The sequence below is a fragment of the Leptonychotes weddellii genome, chromosome 5, assembly GCF_054177405.1.
Source record: "Leptonychotes weddellii isolate Sample4059 chromosome 5, ASM5417740v2, whole genome shotgun sequence".
Taxonomy (NCBI): Eukaryota; Metazoa; Chordata; class Mammalia; order Carnivora; family Phocidae; genus Leptonychotes; species Leptonychotes weddellii.
In genome coordinates this window covers 32,353,045-32,374,936 of record NC_138373.1, presented here as the reverse complement: position 1 = coordinate 32,374,936, position 21,892 = coordinate 32,353,045, and the positions used below count along the sequence as shown (strand labels likewise).

Sequence of the window (21,892 nt, the reverse complement as noted above, 5' to 3'; positions counted from 1 at the left end):
TCCTTCTTTGTTAAATCCCCCTTTCTATCTTGTGGTGAGATAATGCACTTCATATACTCTCATAAATAAGGTGCTTTGTAGTTTTGCTCAGGACCTTTTTTTTTTTTTTTTTGGAGTTACCTCTGTTCCCAACACAGGGCTCAAACTCACGACCCCAAGATCAAGAGTCATATGCTCTACCAACTGAGCCAGCCAGGTGCCCCAACTCAGGGTCTTTACTGAGAGGGGAGTAAATTCCAGAGAGGCCTCCCTAGGCCTGTGCTGTCTAATATGATAACCAGGAGGCACACGTGGCTATCGGGCATGTGACATGGGGCGAGGTCCAGCACAAATGTGCTCTAAGTGTGAAGCGCACATCAGATATTAAAAACAATATGAAAACATGAACATAAGATATCTCACTTCTTTTTATCCCATATTGAAATGATACTATTTTGAATATATTGGGTTAAATAAAATATCAAAATTAATTTTACCTGTTCCTTTTTTTTATTTTCAAAGATTTATTTATTTTAGAGAGAGAGCACAAGTGGGGGTAGGGGCAGAGGGAGAGGGAGAGAGAGAGTCTCCAGCAGACTCCTCGCTGAGCATGGAGCCTGATGGGGGGCTCAAGACGGGGGGCTCAAATTCACAACCCTGAGATCATGACCTAAACCATATCAAGAGACGGACACTTAACTGACAGAGGCACCCAGGGCCCCCTCCTTTTTTGATTTGTTTAAAGAATGTGGCTCCTAGAAAATTTTAAATGACCTCAGAGGCCCCCAGGCTCACATTCTCTTGCTTTGGACAGTACTACTTCCAACGACTCCTTTCAGAAGCAGGTGGAGCTCTAGATGAAGCCTCTTTCCCCATCCCTGCCCCAGACAGCCACCCCCTCCTTTGCTTTCAGCTAATATGGGAGCCTCCTCCAAGCTTGGGACGACAGTGGACGTACTGCAGGAAAAGATCGGGAGCCTCCAGAGATCCAGGATAAAGGCGAGTGCCCCAGGCAGAAAGAGCTTCAGGGGACGGGCGGCTTGAGGCGGGCTGATGGCAGAGTCCCTGACCCAGGACAGCGTTTGTCTGTCCCATAGCTGAAAGGCAGCCTGGGGGAGTCAGTGGGGCCGAGGAGGCAGACCTGGCAGGTGCAGGGGTCCCAGTGGGTTGTGCCTGTGTGGTTCCAGTGGCAAGGGTCTTTGGGGGCCACCGAGGTGGCAGGCTGGAGACGCGCTGGCCTGGTATGCTCTTCATGCCCCTTCTCCAGCCATGGTGACCTTAGAAGCAGAGGCCTTTGTGTCCGTGTCTCCCCCTTTTAGGAGGAGGAACTCAAGAGAGTTTGGGGTCACCAGATAGAGAAGATAAAGAATCACCACATCGTGCTGGACAGGGCAGTGGAGAAGCTGCAGATTCGCTTGGATGACTTGAAGGTCTGGGGGCTTGGGTGGGCAGCTGCAGGGAGGGCTCCTCGCTTGGACATTCGGACCCTCCCTGAAGGTCTCACGGATACAGCAATGGTGGGGAAACCAGGGCCGCTGCACTGGCATTTTACTTTGTGTGAATTATACCTCAGTGGAAACAGACAAATCCCACCACCCCCACTTGCACCCCCAAACGTAGAAACGAGGGCCTGAGCAATGTCTGTGTTACAGACCGCTGGGTCAGCCACCCCAGAAGGGTGCCTGGCGCATAGCAAATGCTCAAAATGTGCTGAAGGAATCAGTGAATGAATAAGAGGATTTCTTGCATCAACTGTTAGGTTCCTAACGTTTCCCCTAAGCCAGATTGTTGGTGAATTCTCAGCACTGGGGCATGGGGCGAGGTGGGGGGTGTCTTTCTGGAACGGCAGATTTGCTGACCCCACAATTGTGTAGACACAGAGCGCCTAGCTGGGGCTCACTCGGCCCAACACCCACTCCCATGGGCCTGGAGGGTCTGACTCAGCTGGCCTGATGACCCTGACCTGATGGTCCTCAGGACCTGTCCAGTCCGTGCCTTGTCTCAGAGGTGTCCCCGACCTTTGGAGGAGGACTCAGAGTCATTCCTAGCAGGAGGAGGTGACCTTCCCTCAGAGTATAAGAGACAAAACCACTGGAGATGGTTTCCATGGGGGCTTCCGATTCCAAGTCAGGGGGCTATTGGTGGGATGCACGAGGATGTAGGAGGCGCAAGGCGAAGGCTTATCTCCCCCTCCCAAGACCATGACACAGAGGAATCAGGCTACGACACACACAGGGCGCCTTTGGTGCGGAAAGAACTTCTGAAAGGGGAACCAGTCGTAGCCTGAGCGAGGGTGAGGGTGCTGTGTGTGGCCAGAGGGGCCGCAGGCTTGCCGGCGCAGACTTTTGTGAATGCCGAGATTGGGAACTCCCTTGTCTCTGGCCAGCTCCAGGCCCTCCCTGTCACCTGCCCTGTGGAGAGGCTGGGCTGCCGTGCCCTGCAGGGTGCCTCCCCCGATGGAGACAGGAGCCAGCGCTAGGGCAGCTGCATGTGTGCCCGGCGCTCTGGCCCGCCCTATGCCGGGGGAAGGAGTCGCTCACTGTCTGCCTCCGAGTAGCTGTCGCTTGTCGAGGGAAACTGCAGAGGACAAGGCCTGACCAAACAGTGCCAAACAGAACAAGTCAGCCTTTGTGCTGCCTGCCCCTGTGCCAACAGGAATCCGTTGCTTATAAAAGTTAACCCTGGAAGGACCTGGAGCAGGGTTCCATATACAACCCATGTTTCGTTAAATATTTCCTAAATGAATACAGGCGATAAGAAATCAGCAGCCCTGTGGAGCCCTTCCCGAGGAAACGAGGGAGGGCAGACCCATCCGCCGTGGTTCTCTTGCAACATCTGGAGATGTGACGCTCTCCCTGGATGTCTGCGAGAAACATCAGGAACACAGCAGGTGGCACAAGAAATCCTCTTATTCATTCACTGAGTCATTCAGCCCCTGCTACCAGCATCCACTTTGCACCAGGCACCCTGCTAGTGGCTGGTGATGCTGCAGTCAGCAAGACAGACACCCTCCAGGCCCTTCGGGGGGAGGGGTCAGTGGTGCATTTGTTTATTTTTAACTGGAGTGTAATTTATACACAGTAAAATGCCCGAGTCTTTTTTATTTTTTTTTAAAGATTTTATTTATTTATTTTAGAGAGAGAATGAGAGACAGAGAGCATGAGAGGGAGGAGGGTCAGAGGGAGAAGCAGACTCCCTGCCGAGCAGGGAGCCCGATGCGGGACTCGATTCTGGGACTCCAGGATCATGACCTGAGCCGAAGGCAGTCGCTTAACCAACTGAGCCACCCAGGTGCCCCAAAATGCCCGAGTCTTAAGTCTAAGAGCTCAGTCCACGTCCGCCTGTTTGTGTAGCCATGCCCCCACCATCCAGTCAAGACGGAAATGTTTCCGTCCCCTTGGCGTGCTTCTCTGAGAGTTTCCCACCGAGAACCCAGCCAGAAAATAAGTGGGGGCCAAACTCTTTCTTATGGACCTTACGGAAAACGTGATTTGCATTTTGCAAGGGGACAAGTGTCTTCCATAAGCCAGAGGCTACATTTCAAAACCATTCCTGGAACAAACGGTGATATTCAGAGTTTGGGCTTGGTGCGGGAGGACACGGATAAGGTGGCCAGTGGGTACGGAGTGCTGACTCTGCCAGAATTAGCCAGAAGATGCCACTTCTTGTCTCTCCAGGCTGTGGGAGAGGCATGGGATTAGTGCCCCCTGAAAGAGCAGGAAACCGATCCAGGCAAAGAAGCCAGTTAGGTTCACCCGGCCGGGAGGCAGCCTGGTGTTAGGGTTCAGAGCCCTGGCTGTGGGTTAGATAGGCCTGGGTTTGAATCCCGGTTCTCCCAACTGACTGGGTGTATTTGCTTCCTGGGGCTACCGTAAGAAATGATCGAAAACACTAGGCACCTGTTCCATCACGTTCTGGAGGCTAAAAGCCCAAAATCCAAGTGTTGGCAGGACCTTGCTCTGACGGAAGGCTCTGGGGGAGGATTCTTGCCTCTTCCAATTTCTGGTGGCTCCAGGCATTCCTTGGCTTGTGGCCACATCCGTCCAATCTCTTGTTTCCCTATTCCCTCTGTGTGTCTGTCTTCATCTCCTTATAAGGACATCAGTCGATGGATTCCAGTATGACCTCATCTTAACTAATACATCTGCAAAGACCCTATTTCCAAATAAGGCCACGTTCACAGGTTCTGGGAAGGCATGGATTTTGGGGAAGATGTTAATCAACCCAGTACACCGGTGACCCTAACAGTAGAAGTTAGAAGATCTAAGCCTAATCACTCCTCTTTATTTCTAGATTTTAACTAGAAAGAGCCAAGTGGAGATGTAAGTATTAATATTGGGCCTGATGACTCCAAAAGGTCAGGGCTCTCTGCTGATGTGGGGTTGGAGGAAGCAACCTGACTTGAGGCCCAAACAGGGCCTTCCTTCCACACCTCCACTTCCCATTCTAGACCTTGGGGACCCATCTTCAGGCAAGGTGGATGTAATGGAACTTGGCATTTATTAGAATTAGGTTCAACTTCAGATAACCTAATCTCTCCCCCCGCCCACAAATAACTGACTTAAACCAGGTGTAAGTGTATTTCCCATTCACAGTCAAGAAACTCAGAGGTGGTTGGTCCAGAGCTGGTATAGAACTCCATGGTGTATGACTTCCATTCCCAAGCTCACCTCAAGGAACAAGATGGCTACTGGCGCTCCAGTCATTAACTCTGCCTTCAAGCTGGCAGTGGAGAGGACATACTTCATTAAATATTTCTTATTTTTCCTACCTACTTCCTGCCCACTTCCATTTACACCCCAGTGGTCATACTGAGCTATAAAGGAGGGTGTGAAATGAATTCATGATTCCGGCTGCCAGGTGCCAGCTCAAAGTTTGGGGGCTCTGTTTCTAACGGTGAGAGGGAAACCAGACATGAAGGAAGCAGCAGAAGCCTATTTCCAGCTTTGGAGAAAATGTGGCTGCGGACAAGGCTCTGGGGACATGGCTCAGAAGGTGTGAGGCTCTGAGGCTCTTCCCAAGCAGGTTAGCCGCTGCTGCTGTCACAGGGAGGGTCTGGAAAGTGGAGAGCGGGCAGAGTTAACGGATGGAGCTGGTTCTTCGTGGAGTGAGGGGGTAGGATATGAGAGTTTCCCCCCAACACTGGGGCACAGCATGTGCGCCATGTAAGTGCTTGGTGGATAAATAGACTCCAGTTCTCACCGGGACCCCATTACAGATAAGAGCTGAACTTGCCTCAAACTTCCAGGGAACCAAAGTGTTAGCACTCGTTTACATTTTCCTTCCTCAAGTCTGCTCCTCTCCCCCCGTGCCACCAAGTTCCTACGATGCCACCTCTGAGGGGACATCTTGTCCCAAGGCTCACGTTCCTTCCCTTCTGGTCTGGGCATCTGGAATCCACACCTTTGGACGTGCCCACCCTACCTGCTAGCCACCTGGCCCCATTGTCCCTTTCCAGCAGCGTGGCAGGTGTGGACATGGGAGGAAGACGTTATTTCCAAGGTATCCAGGGATGGGGAACATGCCATTTTCTTCTGTTCTTAGATTGTCCATACTCAAATTAAAAACCTTGAAATGCACAAGGTGGACAAAAGTGTGATGGAGCAGGAGTTGAAAGAGGTGAGTGGGGGCGCCTGGGTGGCTCAGTCGGTTAAACATCTGCCTTCAGCTCAGGTCATGATCCCAGGGTTCTGGGATCGAGCCCCGCATCAGGCTCCCTGCTCAGTAGGGAGTCTGCTTCTCCCTCTGCCCCTTCCCCCCTCATGTTTGAGCTCATGCTTGCACTCATGCACAGTCTCTCTCTCTCTCTTTCTCTCTCTCTCAAAGAAAATCTTAAAAAAAAAAGGGGTGGGGCGCCTGGGTGGCTCAGTTGGTTAAGCGACTGCCTTCGGCTCAGGTCATGATCCTGGAGTCCCGGGATCGAGTCCCGCATCGGGCTCCCTGCTCAGCGAGGAGCCTGCTTCTCCCTCTGACCCTCCCCCCTCTCATGTACTCTCTCTCATTCTCGCTCTCTCAAATAAACAAATAAAATCTTTAAAAAAAAAAAAAAGGAAAGAAAGAAAGAAAGAGATGAGTGAGCAGTTTCCTCTCTCCTCCCGCCTGTGCATCCTGAGCCCAGCTCTCCCACCCAGGGGAATGGAGTCATCCAGCCAAGACAAAAACCAGGCAGAGAACCTCCCACAGTTTCCTTCCATCTTTCTCATATAGAAAGGCTAGGGAACCTTCCCCAAAGTTGTCCTGTCAACTCCTATTTTCAGTGACTCAGGATTAATGACAATTTATTATGTGAACTTAAAAATCATGCACCAGCTTCTCCATCCACAGGAAGACCTTGGCTTAGACATGACAGTCATGTTTGAGCCAGTTAGACCCCAAGGTTGAATTTAAACCAAGGCCGGGCATTCAGGGTCCCGGACTAAAAAACACAGACCAGAGTGGTTGGATCCCCCAACTTCCTCCTGCTCCCACCCCAGCATCCCTGGCTCCCTGAGTCCCCTGTGTCTCTAGAAAGCCGACAGGAGCACCCTGGCAAGCAAGGCGAGCCGGGCCGACCTGGAGACAGTGGTGACAGAGCTGAACGAGATGATTCAGGGCATGCTCTTCAGGGTCGTGACCCATGAGGATGACTGGAAGAAAGCTCTGGAGCAGCTGAGCAAGGACCTGAGCACCAAGGTGAGTACCCCATAGCAGCCGTCACCTGCTGCGTAACAAGTAGCCCTGAAATGTGACACCTTGAAACGACAAGTGCTCAGAGTTGCTGAGGGCCAGGAATTGGGGAGCAGCTTAGCTGAGGGACTCAGATTCTCCCGTGAGGCTGCAGTCAAGAGGCCATCCAGGGCTTCAGACCACTAAAGTGCCATTTCCAAGATGGCACCCTCCTGTGGCTGTCAGCAAGACACTGTACTTCCTTGCCACTCAGACTTCTCCTCAAGTCTGCCTGAGTGGCATCACAACATGGTAGCCTACTTCCCCAGAGCGAGTGACCCAGGAGAGCCCTACGGGAGCTGTGTATTGTCTTCTAGGACAGCCACACTGCATCATTTCCGAAGCATCCTATGGTTCCACAAGTGAGCCCTACTCCGTGTGAGAGGGTGTGAGGACCAAGAGGTGTGGGCCAGGAGCACCTTGGAGGCTGACTACCATAACTCTCCTGCCTGGCCCAGCAAAGGGGCATGGCAGGGTGGCGGTGGGGGGCGGGGGAGATCTGCTGATCATTTATTTCTTCTTCTGTCATTTACTGACCACCTGTGATAAGCCAGACTCTGGAGAAATGTTGATAATGAGTCCCAGCCCCTGCCTTGATCAGGACTGTCCAGTAGAGAGACAGCAACAGTCAAACCAACAATTACAGTGCTGTGCAGCTCCTGAAGTTTGGGTTCAGAGTCCAGCAGCCCTGGGTGCAAGTCCCAGCTCCCCCTGAGTGGCCATGGGCCCCAAGTGGTATGACCTCCCTGAGCCTCAGCTTCCTCCTCCACAAAACGAGGATTTGTTCGTTCATCAACTGCACAGTAGGCACCTACAGTGGATGTAACGACAAGCAAAACAGATACGGACGTGTTTCTCTCAGGGACACACGTTCCTCATAAAAGTCACACAGATCAGTGCGGAATCGCAGCCTGAGTGAGTCCAGTCATCTACAGAAAACTGACCTACTTTTCTTCAATAATTCAATGATGGGGTGGGGAAAAGAGTGGAGACAGACACTGTTCTAGATTACAAGTGTCTCCAGAGACAAAACAACCAAACGCAGCTCATGAGGAGACCTGGCTTGTGGTCCTGGTTCAGTTGCGCCAACTCTACACATGGGCTGGGAATTGGTGCAAAGTCAGGAATTCCTGTTCGTGTGTTCAGTGTCCTGAGGGCGTTGCGGTCACGTAAGAAAATGTCCTCACGGTGGGGGGGCGTGGGGAAGCACAGTTGGTGGAGGCTCTGACTCTTGGTTTCAGCTCAGGTTGTGATCTCAGGGTCGTGAGATCGAGCCCCACGTCGGGCTCCATGCTCAGCGCAGGGTCAGCTTGAGATTCTCTCTCTCCCTCTGCCCCTCCCCATCTCAAAAATAAATAAATAAAGCTTAAAAAAAAAAAAAAAGAAAAAGAAAATGTCCTCATGAGTACTACGGTATTTATGAGTGAGGTATCATGGTCTTTCTGTTTTAGAGAAAGAGAACACATGGGGAGGTGGGGGAGGGAGAGAGAATCTCAAGCAGGCTCCACACCCAGCTGGTTAACCGTTAACCATTTTAAAAAGACTAAATCGGTGGCATTTTGTACATTTACAGTGTTGTGTAAGCACTACCTCTGTCCGGTGGTAAGACACTATCATCTCCCCAAAAAGAAGCCCATACCCATTTAGGCAGCACCCCCCCAGCCCCTGGGAACCACTGGCCTTCTTTCTGTCTCTGTGGGTTTGCCTATTCTAGACATTTCATATAAATGGAATCATACAAACTGTGACCTTTTGTGATTGGCTTCTGGCACTTAGCATCATATTTTCAAGGTTCATTTATGGATCAGATCTCCATTCTTTTTTACAGCTGAATACTAATTCCATCGACAAGAGAGACCACATTCTGTTTATTCATTCATCTGTTGATGGACACTTGGGTTGTTTCCACCTATGACTATTATGAATAATGGTGCTGTGAACATACATGTACACATTTTTGTTTGAATGCCTGTTGTTAGTTCTTTTGGGTAGATAGCCAGGAGTGGAATTGCTGGGTCATATGGTAATCCTCTGTTTAACTTTTTATAGGTAGGGGTGATATATCATGTCTGCAATTCACTCTGAAATGATTCAGAAAATGAACGGATACACATATGTACAGATAAAGAAAATGTGGTAAAATGTTAAAAGTTGATTAAATGGATGTCCAAGTGTCCTTTGGACTATTCTTGCAACTTTTCTGTAGATTTAAAAGTTTTCAAAATAGAAAGCTGGGGGAAAGAGTCTTCTTGGGGTGCTGTGCACTTTGTCACCTTGGGTCGGCAGGTAGGTCATGCTGGCCGGTGGTCCCTTCAGTGGTGAAGCAGATTCATCAGAGCCCAGCGATGCTAGGCTGATGTCATCACTGTAAAGGTACATTCCCGCCTTATAAGCAGCAAGTGATTTGGGGGTGACCCTTTGGCACCCTGGAAATGTCTATTGCCTCATTGGCCATTCTTCTAGTGGCTTCCTCATAAATTGAGAATTGTTTCCTGAACTGGTTATTTCATGGTTGCAAAATGGTGAGTTCTCTAATCTTAGCACTGCTTCTCCATTTACTAGCTGGAAATCCATAAAGAAGAGCTCTCCCTCATCAGCTTGAGCCAATTACCCTGAAATATGGTTCTTGCAGGAAAGACAAGAACAATGATGAGCTATTTCCTTAATTACCGGTGTTCAGGAATGATATCACTGCTAAAGATACCTCCAATATATGGTGGCAAATGGAGGTTTCTGGGGTTTTTTTTTTTTTTTTTTAAATTTCTTTTTGTGAATGTCACTGTGAATCATGGGTTTTAATGTATTCAATTCGCTCAATCAGTTAAGTTACTATTACTTTTGTCACTTACGTGTTCTCATCTTTGGCCTGTGAGCTGGCTTCTGAGCCCTTTGACTTGACCCTCTGTCTCAGAAAGCGGCCTTGGTTCCTTAAAGGACAAAATGTTCCAGGCTCATCTTCAACATTCCCTTCCTCAGACCTGATTCAGTCATTTCTCTACAGAGTCTCGGTTCCTGTTAGTGGGGAGTGGTGTTTAGAGACCAAACTGTGGGCACTGGAAGGAACACTTTAAACTACACCCAACAGGGGCGCCTGGGTGGCTCAGTCGTTACGCATCTGCCTTTGGCTCAGGTCATGATCCTGGGGTCCTGGGATCGAGCCCCGTGTTGGGCTCCCTGCTCTGCGGGAGGCCTGCTTCTCCCTCTCCCATTCCCCCTGCTTGTGTTCCTGCTCTCTCTGTGTTTCTCTCTGTCAAATAAATAAATAAAATCTTAAAAAAAAAAAAAAAGGAACATGTAAACTACGCCCAACATGGGGTTTGCACTCATGACCCCAAGATCAAGAGTCACATGCTAGATTTAAAAATTCACGAGTCCCACTGTGAAAACCAGTCTGGCAGTTTCTCAAAAAGATAAACATAGGGTCTGGGCGCCTGGGTGGCTCAGTTGGTTAAGCAACTGCCTTCGGCTCAGGTCATGATCCTGGAGTCCCGGGATCGAGTCCCGCGTCGGGCTCCCTGCTCGGCAGGGAGTCTGCTTCTCCCTCTGACCCTCCTCCCTCTCATGTGCTCTCTCTCATTCTCTCTCAGATAAATAAATAAAATCTTTTAAAAAAAAAAAAAAAAAGATAAACATAGGGTCACCATACAACTCAGCACTTCCAGGCCCAGGTGTGTACCCAAGAGAAATGAAAATGGGTCCACACAAAAACTTGTACACAAATGTTCATAGCAGCATTACTCATAATAGCCAAAAAGTGGAAGCAACCCAAATGTCCATCAACAGATGGATGGATAAACAAATTGTGGTCTATCCATCCACAAACTGTGGTGGAATATTATTCAAACCATAAGAAGAAATGAAGCTCAGATTCATGCTGCCACCTGGGTGACCCTTGCAGACATGATGCTGAGTGAGAGAAACCAGACACCGAAGGCCATGGATTGTGTGATTCCATTTATATGAAATGTCCAGAACAGGCAAATCCATAGACAAAAACTGGATTAGTGGGTTGCCTACACCTGGGGGTTTGGAGCTCACTTCGCCACTTATAACAGCATCCATTAGGAGATGAACCTTAACCTAAGGTTCCTTTTTGTCATTTTCCTTTTCCTTGACCCCCTCACTGTTTCGGTTTAATCTTGTTACACTCTGTGTAACTTTGCTGCAACTCCTTTTCTGGAGTGAAGCAGTGTGGGGGTAGGGGGGTGGGGGGGCGGGGGGGTGAATTAGTTGACTAAATGCTCTTTTCCCTTCGGCTGTTTGCAGCTGGTCCACAGTGATTTGAATGGTCTGAAGAAAGACATGGATGAGATCTGGAAAGTACTCAGGAAGCTCCTGATTGAAGGCCTCCGATTTGACCCTGACAGTGCTGCTGGCTTTAGGAAGTGAGCCCCTCCTGGGTAGGGGTGCAGCTCCCAGAGGCTGGGGAGACCCTCTCTCCAGAGAGGAAACCAGAGGGGAATCCCAGCGGATTCTGGGAAGAAGGGTTCCAGACCTGTGGACCCAGGGGAAAGGGGTGGGACTTCCTGGCTTCGGGGAGGAGGGTGAAGGTGGGATGGAGCTGAGGGCACCGAGGGGCTCTGGCCTTGGCTGTCGAGGGGCTCCAGGAACCCATCTGCTCCAAAGCCCTCTTGCCACAAATGAAACCAAGGCTCACAGAGGGTAGGGGCCATGCAAGGCCTCACAGAGAGCCTGGGGATCTGGGACTGGAGCCCTCTTGCCATGTCCCCCACCCCATCCAGATAGAGCCCCAGGCAGAGGGACTCAATGTTGGGGTGCGGAAGGAGGTCTCCTGTCCTCAGATGACCCCTCATCCTTCCAAATATCCCCTGTGTAGGGTAGCTTTCCAGAGGCCCCTGGTTTTAAAGACCTCCATTGTGTTGGGGGCAGGAACATTAACTACACACACTATCCCCTACCTGTGCCCCAGGCAGCCACAGGATAGGGATCAGCAGGGGCCAGCAGAGCCGACTTGAGCTGAGCTGGGCCAGGTCAGCGGGGGAGTAGGGTGTGGAGGGAGGTCCTGACCCTGAGGAACAGACAGACCTTCCCCCACGGTGCACCAGCTGACGGCTGGCTGTCTTCCAGGAAACTGTTTGAGCGGGTGAAATGCATCTCCTGCGACCGGCCAGTGGAGCTGATGACGGGCCCGTGAGTACCGCCGCCAGGGGGCGCCCACGCCCACCCGGTCTGTTTGGATTCCCCCCACCTACCCGCCTGGGGAGGTTCTAAGTCCATCATTTATCTGTCCGTCCGTCCGTATACATTATTCCGTACACTTGATTTCATTTGCTCCCGGTCCCGGGCAGGGGCACTTGGCATCCCCTCCTTCACCAGCCCTGCCTGGCGCCTGCTGTGTCCCATGCTCAAGATCAACTCCAAAAGCAAAAGGATAGAAGGAAACTGGGGAAAAGCTGAACTTTGTGGGACTTCCTTGCATGTATTTTTAGAGTCTAATACTTTTTATTTATTTAGGTGAAATTCACACACACACACCATTTTAAAGTGAACAGTTCAGTGTCATTGGGTGCACATTCACGATGATCTGCAACCATCACCTCTAATTCCAAAGCATTTTCATCTCCCTAAAAGGAAACCCCAGACTCATTAGCAGTCTCCCCCACCCCCGACAACCACTAACTTTCCATCTCTGTGGATTTGCCTATTCTGGACACTCCCTATGAATGAAGTCATACGACCTGTGACCTGGTTCTGGCTTCTTTCACTGAGCATCATGTTCTTAAGGTTCATCCACACTGGCAGGTGTCAGTGCCTCATTCCATTTTTTATGGCTGAATTGTATCACATTATATAAGCCGCCCACATTTTGTTTATCCACTTACACGCTGATGAACATTTGGATTGATTCATCTTTTAGCTCTTGCGATTAGTGCTGCTGTGAACATGCATGTACATAGATTGGCTGGAACACCCGCTTTCCGTATTTTGGGTATAAACCTGGAGGTGGTGGGAGTGCTGGGTCATGTGGTCCCTTGACGATTAACTCTTTGAAGAACCACCAAAAAACACTCTCATAGGGTTTAAGAGCCCGAATCTTGCAGTGCCCACGCTAGCCTGGCCCCCGTGACCCACGAAGCTCACCACCCTACATGATCAGTCCATGCTCATGGAGGGGCTTTGAGCCTATATCCAGATTTTTTGGTTAAACCCACAGATCCCTAGTTGCAGCGTTATTTATAATATTTTAAAAAGTAGGAAAGGAAACAATGTGAAGCGGTGAATGAGTTATGTACATTTACATCAGCTGATATAAGTCATGTTGTAGAAGGAGGTATAATGGAACCTTCTGAGATGTGGAAATGGTTGCAGCTACACCGTCCAACGCAGTAGCCAACAGCCACATAGGGCTAATGCGGCTGAAAATGGAATTTTGCATTTTATTTAAATTTATTTAAATTTAACCATAAATTTAAATAGCCGCCGGTGTCCAGTAGTTGCCATATTGGATGGCACAGTCGTGGAAGAATTATTTAGTGGCCTGGAAAAAGGTTCATAATAACTTAAATGAGAAAATCAAGTAGTTTGTGTGTGATCCTATTTTTGTTTTGTTTTGTTTTTTAGCAAGTTTTATTGAGTGATAGCAGTGATAGTATAAAGCTCCCAAGGAGGGAGGGGGCCCAAAGGGGTTGCCCATGATCCTATTTTTGTTAAAAAAAAAAAAAAAATACAGGGGCACCTGGGTGGCTCAGTCGTTAAGCGTCTGCCTTCGGCTCAGGTCATGATCTCAGGGTCCTGGGATCAAGCCCCATCCTGCTCAGCAGGAAGCCTGCTTCTCCCTCTCCCACTCCCCCTGCTTGTGTTCCCTCTCTCTCTGTCTCTCTCTCTCTGTCAAATAGATAAAATCTTTAAAAAAAAATACATAAACACAGAAAATTACTGGAAGGACCCATATCAAAATATTTGTCACATGGTTATAGAGCTTTTTGTGTTTATTTGTGCTCTGTCCTTTTTAAAATGCTGACAGTATATATTACTTTAACATTTTATTGTGGTTAAAATGGTAAAGTATGTAAATGTTTACGGTGCAACCTGATGAATTTGTACACGTGTATACACCTTTATAACCACCTCTGAGATCAACGTGTACAATAGTTCCCTCTGCTCAGAGAGCTGGTATATATATATATATTTTGTGGAGGTAAAATACACAACACAAATCAACCATTTAAAATTGGGCAGGTCAGGGGCATTTAGTGCCTCAACAATATTGTGCAACCACCACTCCTTCTGGCACCAGAGCATTTTCACCAACTATCCAGAAGGAAACCCCAGCCCCATTTGGGGCCACTCCCCATCCGCTCCCCCAGCCCCTGGCAACCTCCGATCTGTGTTCTGTTTCTAGGATTCACCTGTTCTGGCTTTTAGTTTTATAATCAGAACAGTTGTTCTTTGTGACTGTCAAAGATCACTGGGGCTCTTTAGGGCCCTGAACGCAGCGGGCTGTGCTGTGGACGTCTCCAAAGACAGGAATGGGTTTAAGGGTGGACTTCCTGGAGGAGGAGGGAGGCTGGGGCTGTCTGCTGGCCACTTGCACCTCCCCCTGAACTCTTGTCCTCCAACAGGCCACTCATCACCATCCGCAAAGCCCACCTGCTTTCGAGGCTGCGGCCAGCCAGCGCCAACACCTATGAGTACCTGCAGCAGCAACAGTTGAGGTGAGTGGGCTGGGGGCGTGCCCCGCAGAAGCCCTCAGGAGCCCTCAGCCCTGCAGAGACGCCAAGTCCAGTCCCAGGGCATTGCCAGCCATCTGCAAGGGAGCCGTTTGGGGAGGTGGCTGGGGCAGCAGATGGCCTGGGAGAGGACACTGGCAGAAGGGAATGGGCATATTTATTGGACATCTATTATGGGCGGAGACCGTTGGGGAAGGATTCTCATTTAAATCTCACCACTCCTGTGAGCTAGGATGGACGTGCCCGCCTCCAGCTGGAGGAAGTAAGCGAGGGCCCTGGTCTCAGCTCACTGCACTGAGTGCTTTGTCCTAGCCGACCTCGGCAAATCCTTAAGCCTTCCCTTTGAGGTGTATTCTATCTTCACCACATTTTGTAGTTGAAGGAAATGAGGTTCAGAGAACTTCAGCCACCTGCCCAAGGTCACAACTAGTAAGTGGCAGAGTTGGTGCCTTGACCTGCAGTTTCCCAGCACACCTGGCAGGCTCCCTGGGTCCCGGCCCCACCCTCAACCTCCTGACTTCCCACGCTCTGTGGGTGCTTCCTGCACCCTGGCCTGAGATACTTCTGGCCAAGTGGGGAAATGAAGGCTGACCAACAATCACAGCCACATAAAGGGGAGAGCCATGGGGGCCTGGGCCTGCACCCCCACCTTCCTATGCCTGACTCCTTGAGATCACAGGTTAAAAGCCTTCTGTTGTCGGGCCAGACCAGGGCCCCCAGGGGTGGCTGGGTCTGGGGGAGCATAAGACTTGGTTTTCCCTTCTGCCCCGACTGCACCTGTTCGTATCCACCTGCTAGCCCAAAGTACCCCCCAAACTCAAGCTGGAAGAAATTCCAGTCTTGTCTTGCCACTGGGCGGGCCCTTGGGCCCATCCTGATGCTGCTTTGGGGCAGAGGGTTCTCCCAGCGCCTGCTGTCCTACCTGCTTACCCCAGGGAACACCGGCGGCTACAGCAGCTCCGGGACCTTGGAGACCAGCACAGTAGTCTGGATTCGCTGGGGTCCCAGAAGGACTGGGGCGATGGCCCTGGCAATTTTGCCAACCTCAAGTTCAACTCCTATGACTTGTCAACGCTCTACCCCTACGGGGACCCCGAGGTGTTGGACTATGACACCGTGAGTATGGCATACACCCTGGGGGTGGGTGACCCCGGGGAGGCCGTGCTCTGTCTGCTGATCCTCTGCATGTACCAGAGATGCAGGGGAGGACACTCCCTGACTTGGGGTCCGGGCCATCTAACAGGCTGAGGTGGACATTCTGGGAGTGGACGGGATCCTGTACAAGGGCCGAATGACCAACCAGGATGGGGCACGGCCTTTGACCAGCGTTGAGAAGGAGATGACAGGTGAGAGGTGTCAGGACTTCCTGGGAGTCCGTGTCCTAAATGTCCTGGCTTTGCTGGGGAGGATGAGGAGGTGCAGGCAGGGCTCAGAGCTGGCCCCTTCCTGGACTGGGGGGTCCTCAAACAGTCACTTGCAGAAATGGGGTTCTACTGTATGCCAGGCACTGCACCAGGCACTGGGGAGGTGGTGGGGAGCAAAGAAAGATGGGCTATCACCCCAGGGTTTCCACACCAGTGGGAGAACCAGACTGTGAGCAAATAACCTGAAGATGAGGCCCCATTGTTTGGAATAGCAATGAATAGCTGACCTGAGGGGAGGGGCTTGGAGACAAAGCATGCTGGCCTAGGGATGGGTGCCAGTGGCCTCACGAAAGAGGGATGCTGGGCTGGGGATGGGAGAGTTGTGAGAGGGACATCAGTCCAAGAAGAGGCCTCTGATGAGGGAATAGGGGTTAGCTGGCTAAAGAGGCCAGGTGGAAAGAGAGCAGTCCAGGTGGAGGGCATAGCAGGTGCAAAGATCCTGTGGTGGCTGGAAGCCAGGCACAGTTGGAACTCAGGAAAGTGAGTCAACCTGTGGTGGAGATTGGGAAGGGGTTGGGAATGATGAAGAGATGTGGACAGGCCCTGGAGGCTTGTGTCTTAGTGTCCCAGGTAGGTGAGGGTTGGGTTAGTAGGGGACACATGGAATCAGTTATTCTGATTGCTGCAGCATCAAGGCTCCCGCTCCAGATGGCTCCTACTGGGAACCCCAGTCCTTGGCTCCAGCAGTGGGCCGGCAGTACCAGAAGGGGTACATTCTGTGCACACCCTTCGGGGTTTTCTCCTTCTGGGAAGAGGAATTCTCAGTTTTGCCCTGGGTGGGAGCCATACACTGCCCCATGGCAGGGGGTGAGGGTGACCCTGGAGCCCCAAGGTGGCTGGAGGGTTAAATTCTGCCCATGGTATTCTTCTTCACCCCACATTGTCCTATTGACTGGAGGACGAAATACCAGACGCGTAGGGAAAGGGGACTGTTCCATTGGGGGTGCTGGACAAAGAAAGAAGAGCCCACATTAGTGTCCTGGGGCGGCTGCAACAAATGGCCACAAACTGGGGAGCTTGAGACAGCAGAATTTCTCACGGTTCAGGAGACTAGAAGTCCAAAATCAAGGTGTCCCAGGGCTGTGCTCACTCCCAGGGCTCTAGGGGAGGTTCCTTCCTGCTTTTTCCCGCTTGTGGCGGCTCCACGCGTTCCTTGGCTGGTGGCTGTGTCCCTCCAGTCTCCGCCTCCGTCTTCCCATGGCCTTCCCCCTGTGTCTTCTCTTCTGTCTCCTATAAGGACACTTGTCCTCCTTAACTAGGGATGAGCCCAAGATCCTTAATTACATCTGTGAAGGCCCTTTCTCCAAATAGGGTTATATTTATAGGTTCTGGGGGATGTATCTTTTTGGGGACCACCCATCAACCCAGGAGGGCAGGACACCATCCGAACCATGCATTCCCCCAGCATGGATCTGGCCCATGTGGCGTTCATGGCTCGTCCCAGACAAGGCTCAGCCCCCGGCAGCAGCTGCTGTTAGGTTAAGCCTCAGGGGTCACCAGGCAGGGTAATAACAATGGTGGCTAATATTTAATGAGCCCCAACTTATTGCCAGGCTGGCGCTGCCTCCTTCTTCCGGCAACAAACAGTTGAGGCATTGCACAAGGGCAGCTGAGGGTTGCTGGCTGGAAGTGCACCCTTGGTGGAGGGGCCCTTCTTCCTGCTCAGGCACCAGACAGGGCCCCTCTCCACCCACCTCCCCTGGGCTGTCACCCAGAGGGATGGGGCTTCTCTCCCCACGACTCATTCATTCTTGAGACCCATGCAGCAAAGCAGGCCTGAATCACAACACCTCAACTGCTTGGTCCTGCTTGGGGACAACAAAGCTTAGAAATCAATCAGAAACCTGCCTGTGGCCAGATCTTTTGACCAGATTGTTCTTATCGCTCATTTATTTACTCGAAAGAACATTCTAATCCAAAACAAGCTCGAAAGCTAGACCTAAATGAGCCCGCATGAGCCCCACCCCAGGTCCAACCTGGCCCCCATGCGTTCGTCTGTTCACATCAGCATCCAGCATGTCCTGCTGTTTACTCAGCCCTTTGCCAGGCCCACAGGAGACACTGAGGGGCAGCTGGGCAGCCTGTGCCCTCCGGATGCTTGCACTGAGTCAGGAGCTCAGGCCAGGGCAGGGGAACGGCTGGTCCCTAGTGAGCCGTGCCCCCACAGCAGGGGGATGGACGCGCCGAGACAGGTGGTCAGCAGGCTGGACTTTCAGAGAAGTGCCCTGGAAGGAAGGCTAAGTTCAGGCAGGACTTGGGTAGGACGGAGAAGGATGTGGCAGGGGCGGGCGCAGGCCTCAGCCCTCCTCACCAGCTCTGGGTGGACTGCCTAAAATGGACACTGCGACCGGGACCCTCCCTAGCTCAGAGTCCATCCCTATGAGTTTCCTATGGCTGCTGTAACTAATTCCCGCAAACCAAGGGGCTTAACCCAAATTTATTATCTTCGTTCTGGAGGTCAGATGTCCGAAATGAGTCTTACAGAGCTAAAACTAAGCTGTTGGCAGGGCCGGTTCCTTCTGAGGCTCTAGGGGAGACTCTGTTTCCTCCCCGTTTCCACCTGCCAGGGGCCTCGCTCCGACCTCACTTCCGTCCTCACCTCCCCTTCTCTGACTCGGACCCTCTGGCCTCTCTCTTCAGAGCCTTGCGATTACATTGGGCCATCTGGATAATTCAGGGTCCTAGGTTTTAGGGTTTAGGACGGGGACATCTCAGGGGCACTGCCCTCCGAGTTCAGGCTCCTTGGCCAATCTGGCAGGGGGGTGGGGGAGAAGGGGGTGCTTGTCCCCTGTCTGCCCCTCCCTCCAGCATTTCAAAACTGTTTTCCCGTCTGTCAGTGAGCCCAGCTGTCTCCCGCCTCTGGGCCTCTGCCTGTGCTGTGTGCCTGCCTTGAAGGCCTGGGGAACCTTTCTCATCTGCCAGAGCTTAGGGTCCCCTCCCATTGAGAGCCTCCCAGCTCCTCGGTTCTGGCTTCTGCAGAGGTGGGCAAGCCGCAGAGGAGGGCCTGGGAGGAGCAGGTGTCCGGGTCAGGTGTCGAGTTCGGGTTCTGACCTGTCGAGTCCAGGGCATCTGTTGGGTCAGAGCTGGGTTTCCAAGCCTCACTGGGCCTCGATTTTGAACCTGTGCCCTGGGCCCACATCCCTCACCTGGCAGGGAAGCAGTGAGACAGTCTCACTGGTCATCTGGTTGGCCGGTCCTGCCTCAGACCTGTGGAGGGATCCAGGTGCCAACTGGTGATCAGAGCGGGGGCCAGGGAGTACGCCTCAACTGGGCATTTGCTCTTCGCAGAACCCAGGAAGCACACTGGAGCTAGTTCTTAGTTCATACTCAAGGAGCAGTTGATGTAGACCTTGAGACAGAGTTAGGAATGCAAGAGGTTTGGGGTGGGAGGGTTACAAAGACAGGGGTGAGGAAAGGGAGGGAGCAAGCAGAGACCCTCAGATAGTAAGCAGATCTGATGAGGTCCAGGCCAGCCCCGTGGGGAGCTGAACAAACACCCCTGCGCTCCCGCCATTGGCTGGAGCTGCTAATAGCCCCTGAGGTGCCAACAGGTGAGACTTGACTCCTTTTGCTCCTGCGGCTGAACAGCGAGTTCTTCCTTAAAAGGGAATTTGTATAGCTGACCCTGCTGCCGAAAGGCCCTGGTCACTCAGCTGGTCATTCCCAAGCCCTTATTGGCTCCAGGTGTACTTTAGATACCACTGGGGAGACCCGATGTGGACAAAATAAAGTTATTGCCCCCTTAGAGTTTTTACCCCATGAGGGACCATAAGATATAAACTAAATAAATAATTAAGTGAGTAGGATGAAACATGGGAGTGAGGGAGAGGATGACCACTTGAGCTAAAAGACTCTTTAAAGAAAGGACATTCGAAGTGGGAATTGTCAGGACACCCAGGGAAGGACATAGTGTCCGGGCAGAAGGAACAATCCGGTGTCCTTCATGGGAAGGAGCTCGGTGCCCCTGTAACTCGTCTTGAAGGGCAGGCCTGGGCTCTCACCCGCATCTTCACTCTCACGGCCTCTGCCCCACCCCCACGGTCCCACCTCTTCTTGTGCAGCCTTTGGTCTGGGTGGCCGGTCATGGAGATTCTGGGCTGGACATGGAGAAGGGGATGCCTTGGGTTCAAAAGTGAAGGATGGAGGGCACCTGGGTGGCTCAGTTGGTTAAGCGACTGCCTTTGGCTCAGGTCGTGATCCTGGAGTCCCGGAATCGAGTCCCCGCATCGGGCTCCCTGCTCAGCGGGGAGTCTGCTTCTTCCTCTGACCCTCCCCCCTCTCATGCTCTCTCTCTCATTCTCTCTCTCTCTCAAATAAATAAAATCTTTAAAAAATTTAAAAAAAATTTTTTTTAAATGGTGGGGCACCTGGGTGGTTCAGTCTGCCTTTGGCTGGGGTCATGATCCCGGGGTCTTGGGATGGAGCCCCGCATCAGGCTCCCTGCTCAGCGGGGAGCCTGCTTCTCCTTTTCCCTCTGCTGCACCCCCTGCTTGTGCGCGCGCTCTCTCTCTCCGTCAAATAAATAAAATCTTTAAATAAATAAATGGTTAATTTTGTGGTATGTGACTTTTACTTCAAAAAAAAAAAATTCACACACACAATGAGGGACGGAAAGGTGGGGGCGGGGGCACAGTGGCGGTCTGGCCTCAATGGGAATATCTATGCCTTGAGAAACCCTAGACTCGGAAAGGTGGGAGGAGTCTTCCGCAAGGGCTGGGCGGCAGGTGTGTGGAGGGGCGGGTCTGGGGAAACAGTGAAGGGGTCTTTGCGGGACGGGGCGGGGCCTCTGGGAGGGGGCGGGACTCTGCAAGAGCTCTCACCCGGTCCTGTCTCGTCCCCTTTCTTTTTGGCGAAGCTGTGAAGATTCCGCACCCCCCAACTCGAAACCTGTATGATCGTGAACGCCCGAGTAACTTTTATGGTTCCATCTACCCCCGTGAGTACCTGCCCTCCTCACTCCCTGGCCCAGCTGGGATTCTGGCAGTGTCTCTGGTGCCTCCCAGTCCCAGCCTGGGGCTCTGAGACCTGCCCCACCTCATGCGTCTCTCACCTGCTCTATGTCAGGGCTCAAGAAGGCCCCTTGAGTGGCCCCCACCCAGCACCCGCTCCCTGGCCAGGGCCTCCAGCTATCCTGGGCTCCTAGTTTACCCTTCAGTGGGGCTTCCTGGCCCGGGTGCCAGTCCCAGGGGTCGAGGCCCGATGTCTGTCCGCAGGTGTCTAGCTAGCTGCAGGGATGGGATCAGGAGCCCATTCATTCTGCCTGGGGCCCCATGAGCCAGGCTGGGGGTACTCCTCGGAGTCCTCTCACCATGCACCAGGCATCTGCGGGAGCACTTTCTCCCTTGTGTCCTTAGCCCTGCTCTCCAGGCTGACTGTGGAGCTGGGGCACAGCAACCCCCGCCCCCGCTCCGATCCTGGACTCCAGGTCCATGTCGGGTTCAGCGTCCGTTTCTGGTGTCATTTGTCTGGGGTCACCCACCCCCGGGGAGTTTAGGGTGCCTGGGACTGGGTGAGCCGTGGGAAACCACTTCCAGTCTGGTAGCTTCTCGGCTCCTTAGTGGGTATGATCCCATCCGGCCAGCCTCCCCCCCTACCCCCTCCCCGGGCATGTTCCTGGGACACATCACCGACTTTCCTGCCCCTCCCAGCCCTGCACCCCCACGCCAGCGTGCGCTCGGCTGCCTCAGGCCCCCCGCCTACGACACCAGCTCGGCCTCCATCGCTGCCGCCCCTGCCACTGCTCCCCCCACTGACGCCATCCGGGCGGGACCCCCAGCAGGTCCTAGGGCCCGCCCGGCACTCAAGGGCTCTGCGCCTCGAGTCCCGAGCCAGCATGCAGCCCTCCGAGGAGCCCACCAATCCGTGAGCCCTGCGTCCCGCGCCCCTACCGCCTGTCCTCTCCCCCTGCCCACAGAGACTGGGCCCTGAGCCTGGCCTGAGGAGGGTGCAGGGGCCCTGGACGTGGGGGAGGGGCCTCCATAAGGGAATCATTTTGACCCAGGGGCTAGTTTAACTCATGCATATAAATACAACACAATCCTTCTTATCCTACACTTCCTGGAGCACATAGCTTTATAGATTGAATTTTTCACT

At 52.4% G+C, this 21,892-nt stretch overlaps 1 protein-coding gene across 1 annotated transcript in view; it reads left to right on the top strand.

The window, feature by feature from the left end:
• C5H16orf96 (chromosome 5 C16orf96 homolog) overlaps positions 1–21,665 on the top strand; it is a 37,374-nt gene extending 15,709 nt beyond the window's left edge. Inside the window, exons 6-16 of the mRNA XM_081818884.1 lie at positions 893–978; positions 1,299–1,409; positions 5,524–5,598; positions 6,487–6,651; positions 10,951–11,069; positions 11,773–11,835; positions 14,268–14,360; positions 15,311–15,491; positions 15,619–15,721; positions 20,655–20,735; positions 21,448–21,665. Of these exons, the coding sequence (XP_081675010.1) occupies positions 893–978; positions 1,299–1,409; positions 5,524–5,598; positions 6,487–6,651; positions 10,951–11,069; positions 11,773–11,835; positions 14,268–14,360; positions 15,311–15,491; positions 15,619–15,721; positions 20,655–20,735; positions 21,448–21,665 (1,295 nt within the window). The remainder of the gene's footprint in view (positions 1–892; positions 979–1,298; positions 1,410–5,523; positions 5,599–6,486; positions 6,652–10,950; positions 11,070–11,772; positions 11,836–14,267; positions 14,361–15,310; positions 15,492–15,618; positions 15,722–20,654; positions 20,736–21,447) is intronic.
• The last annotated feature ends 227 nt before the right edge of the window (positions 21,666–21,892 follow it).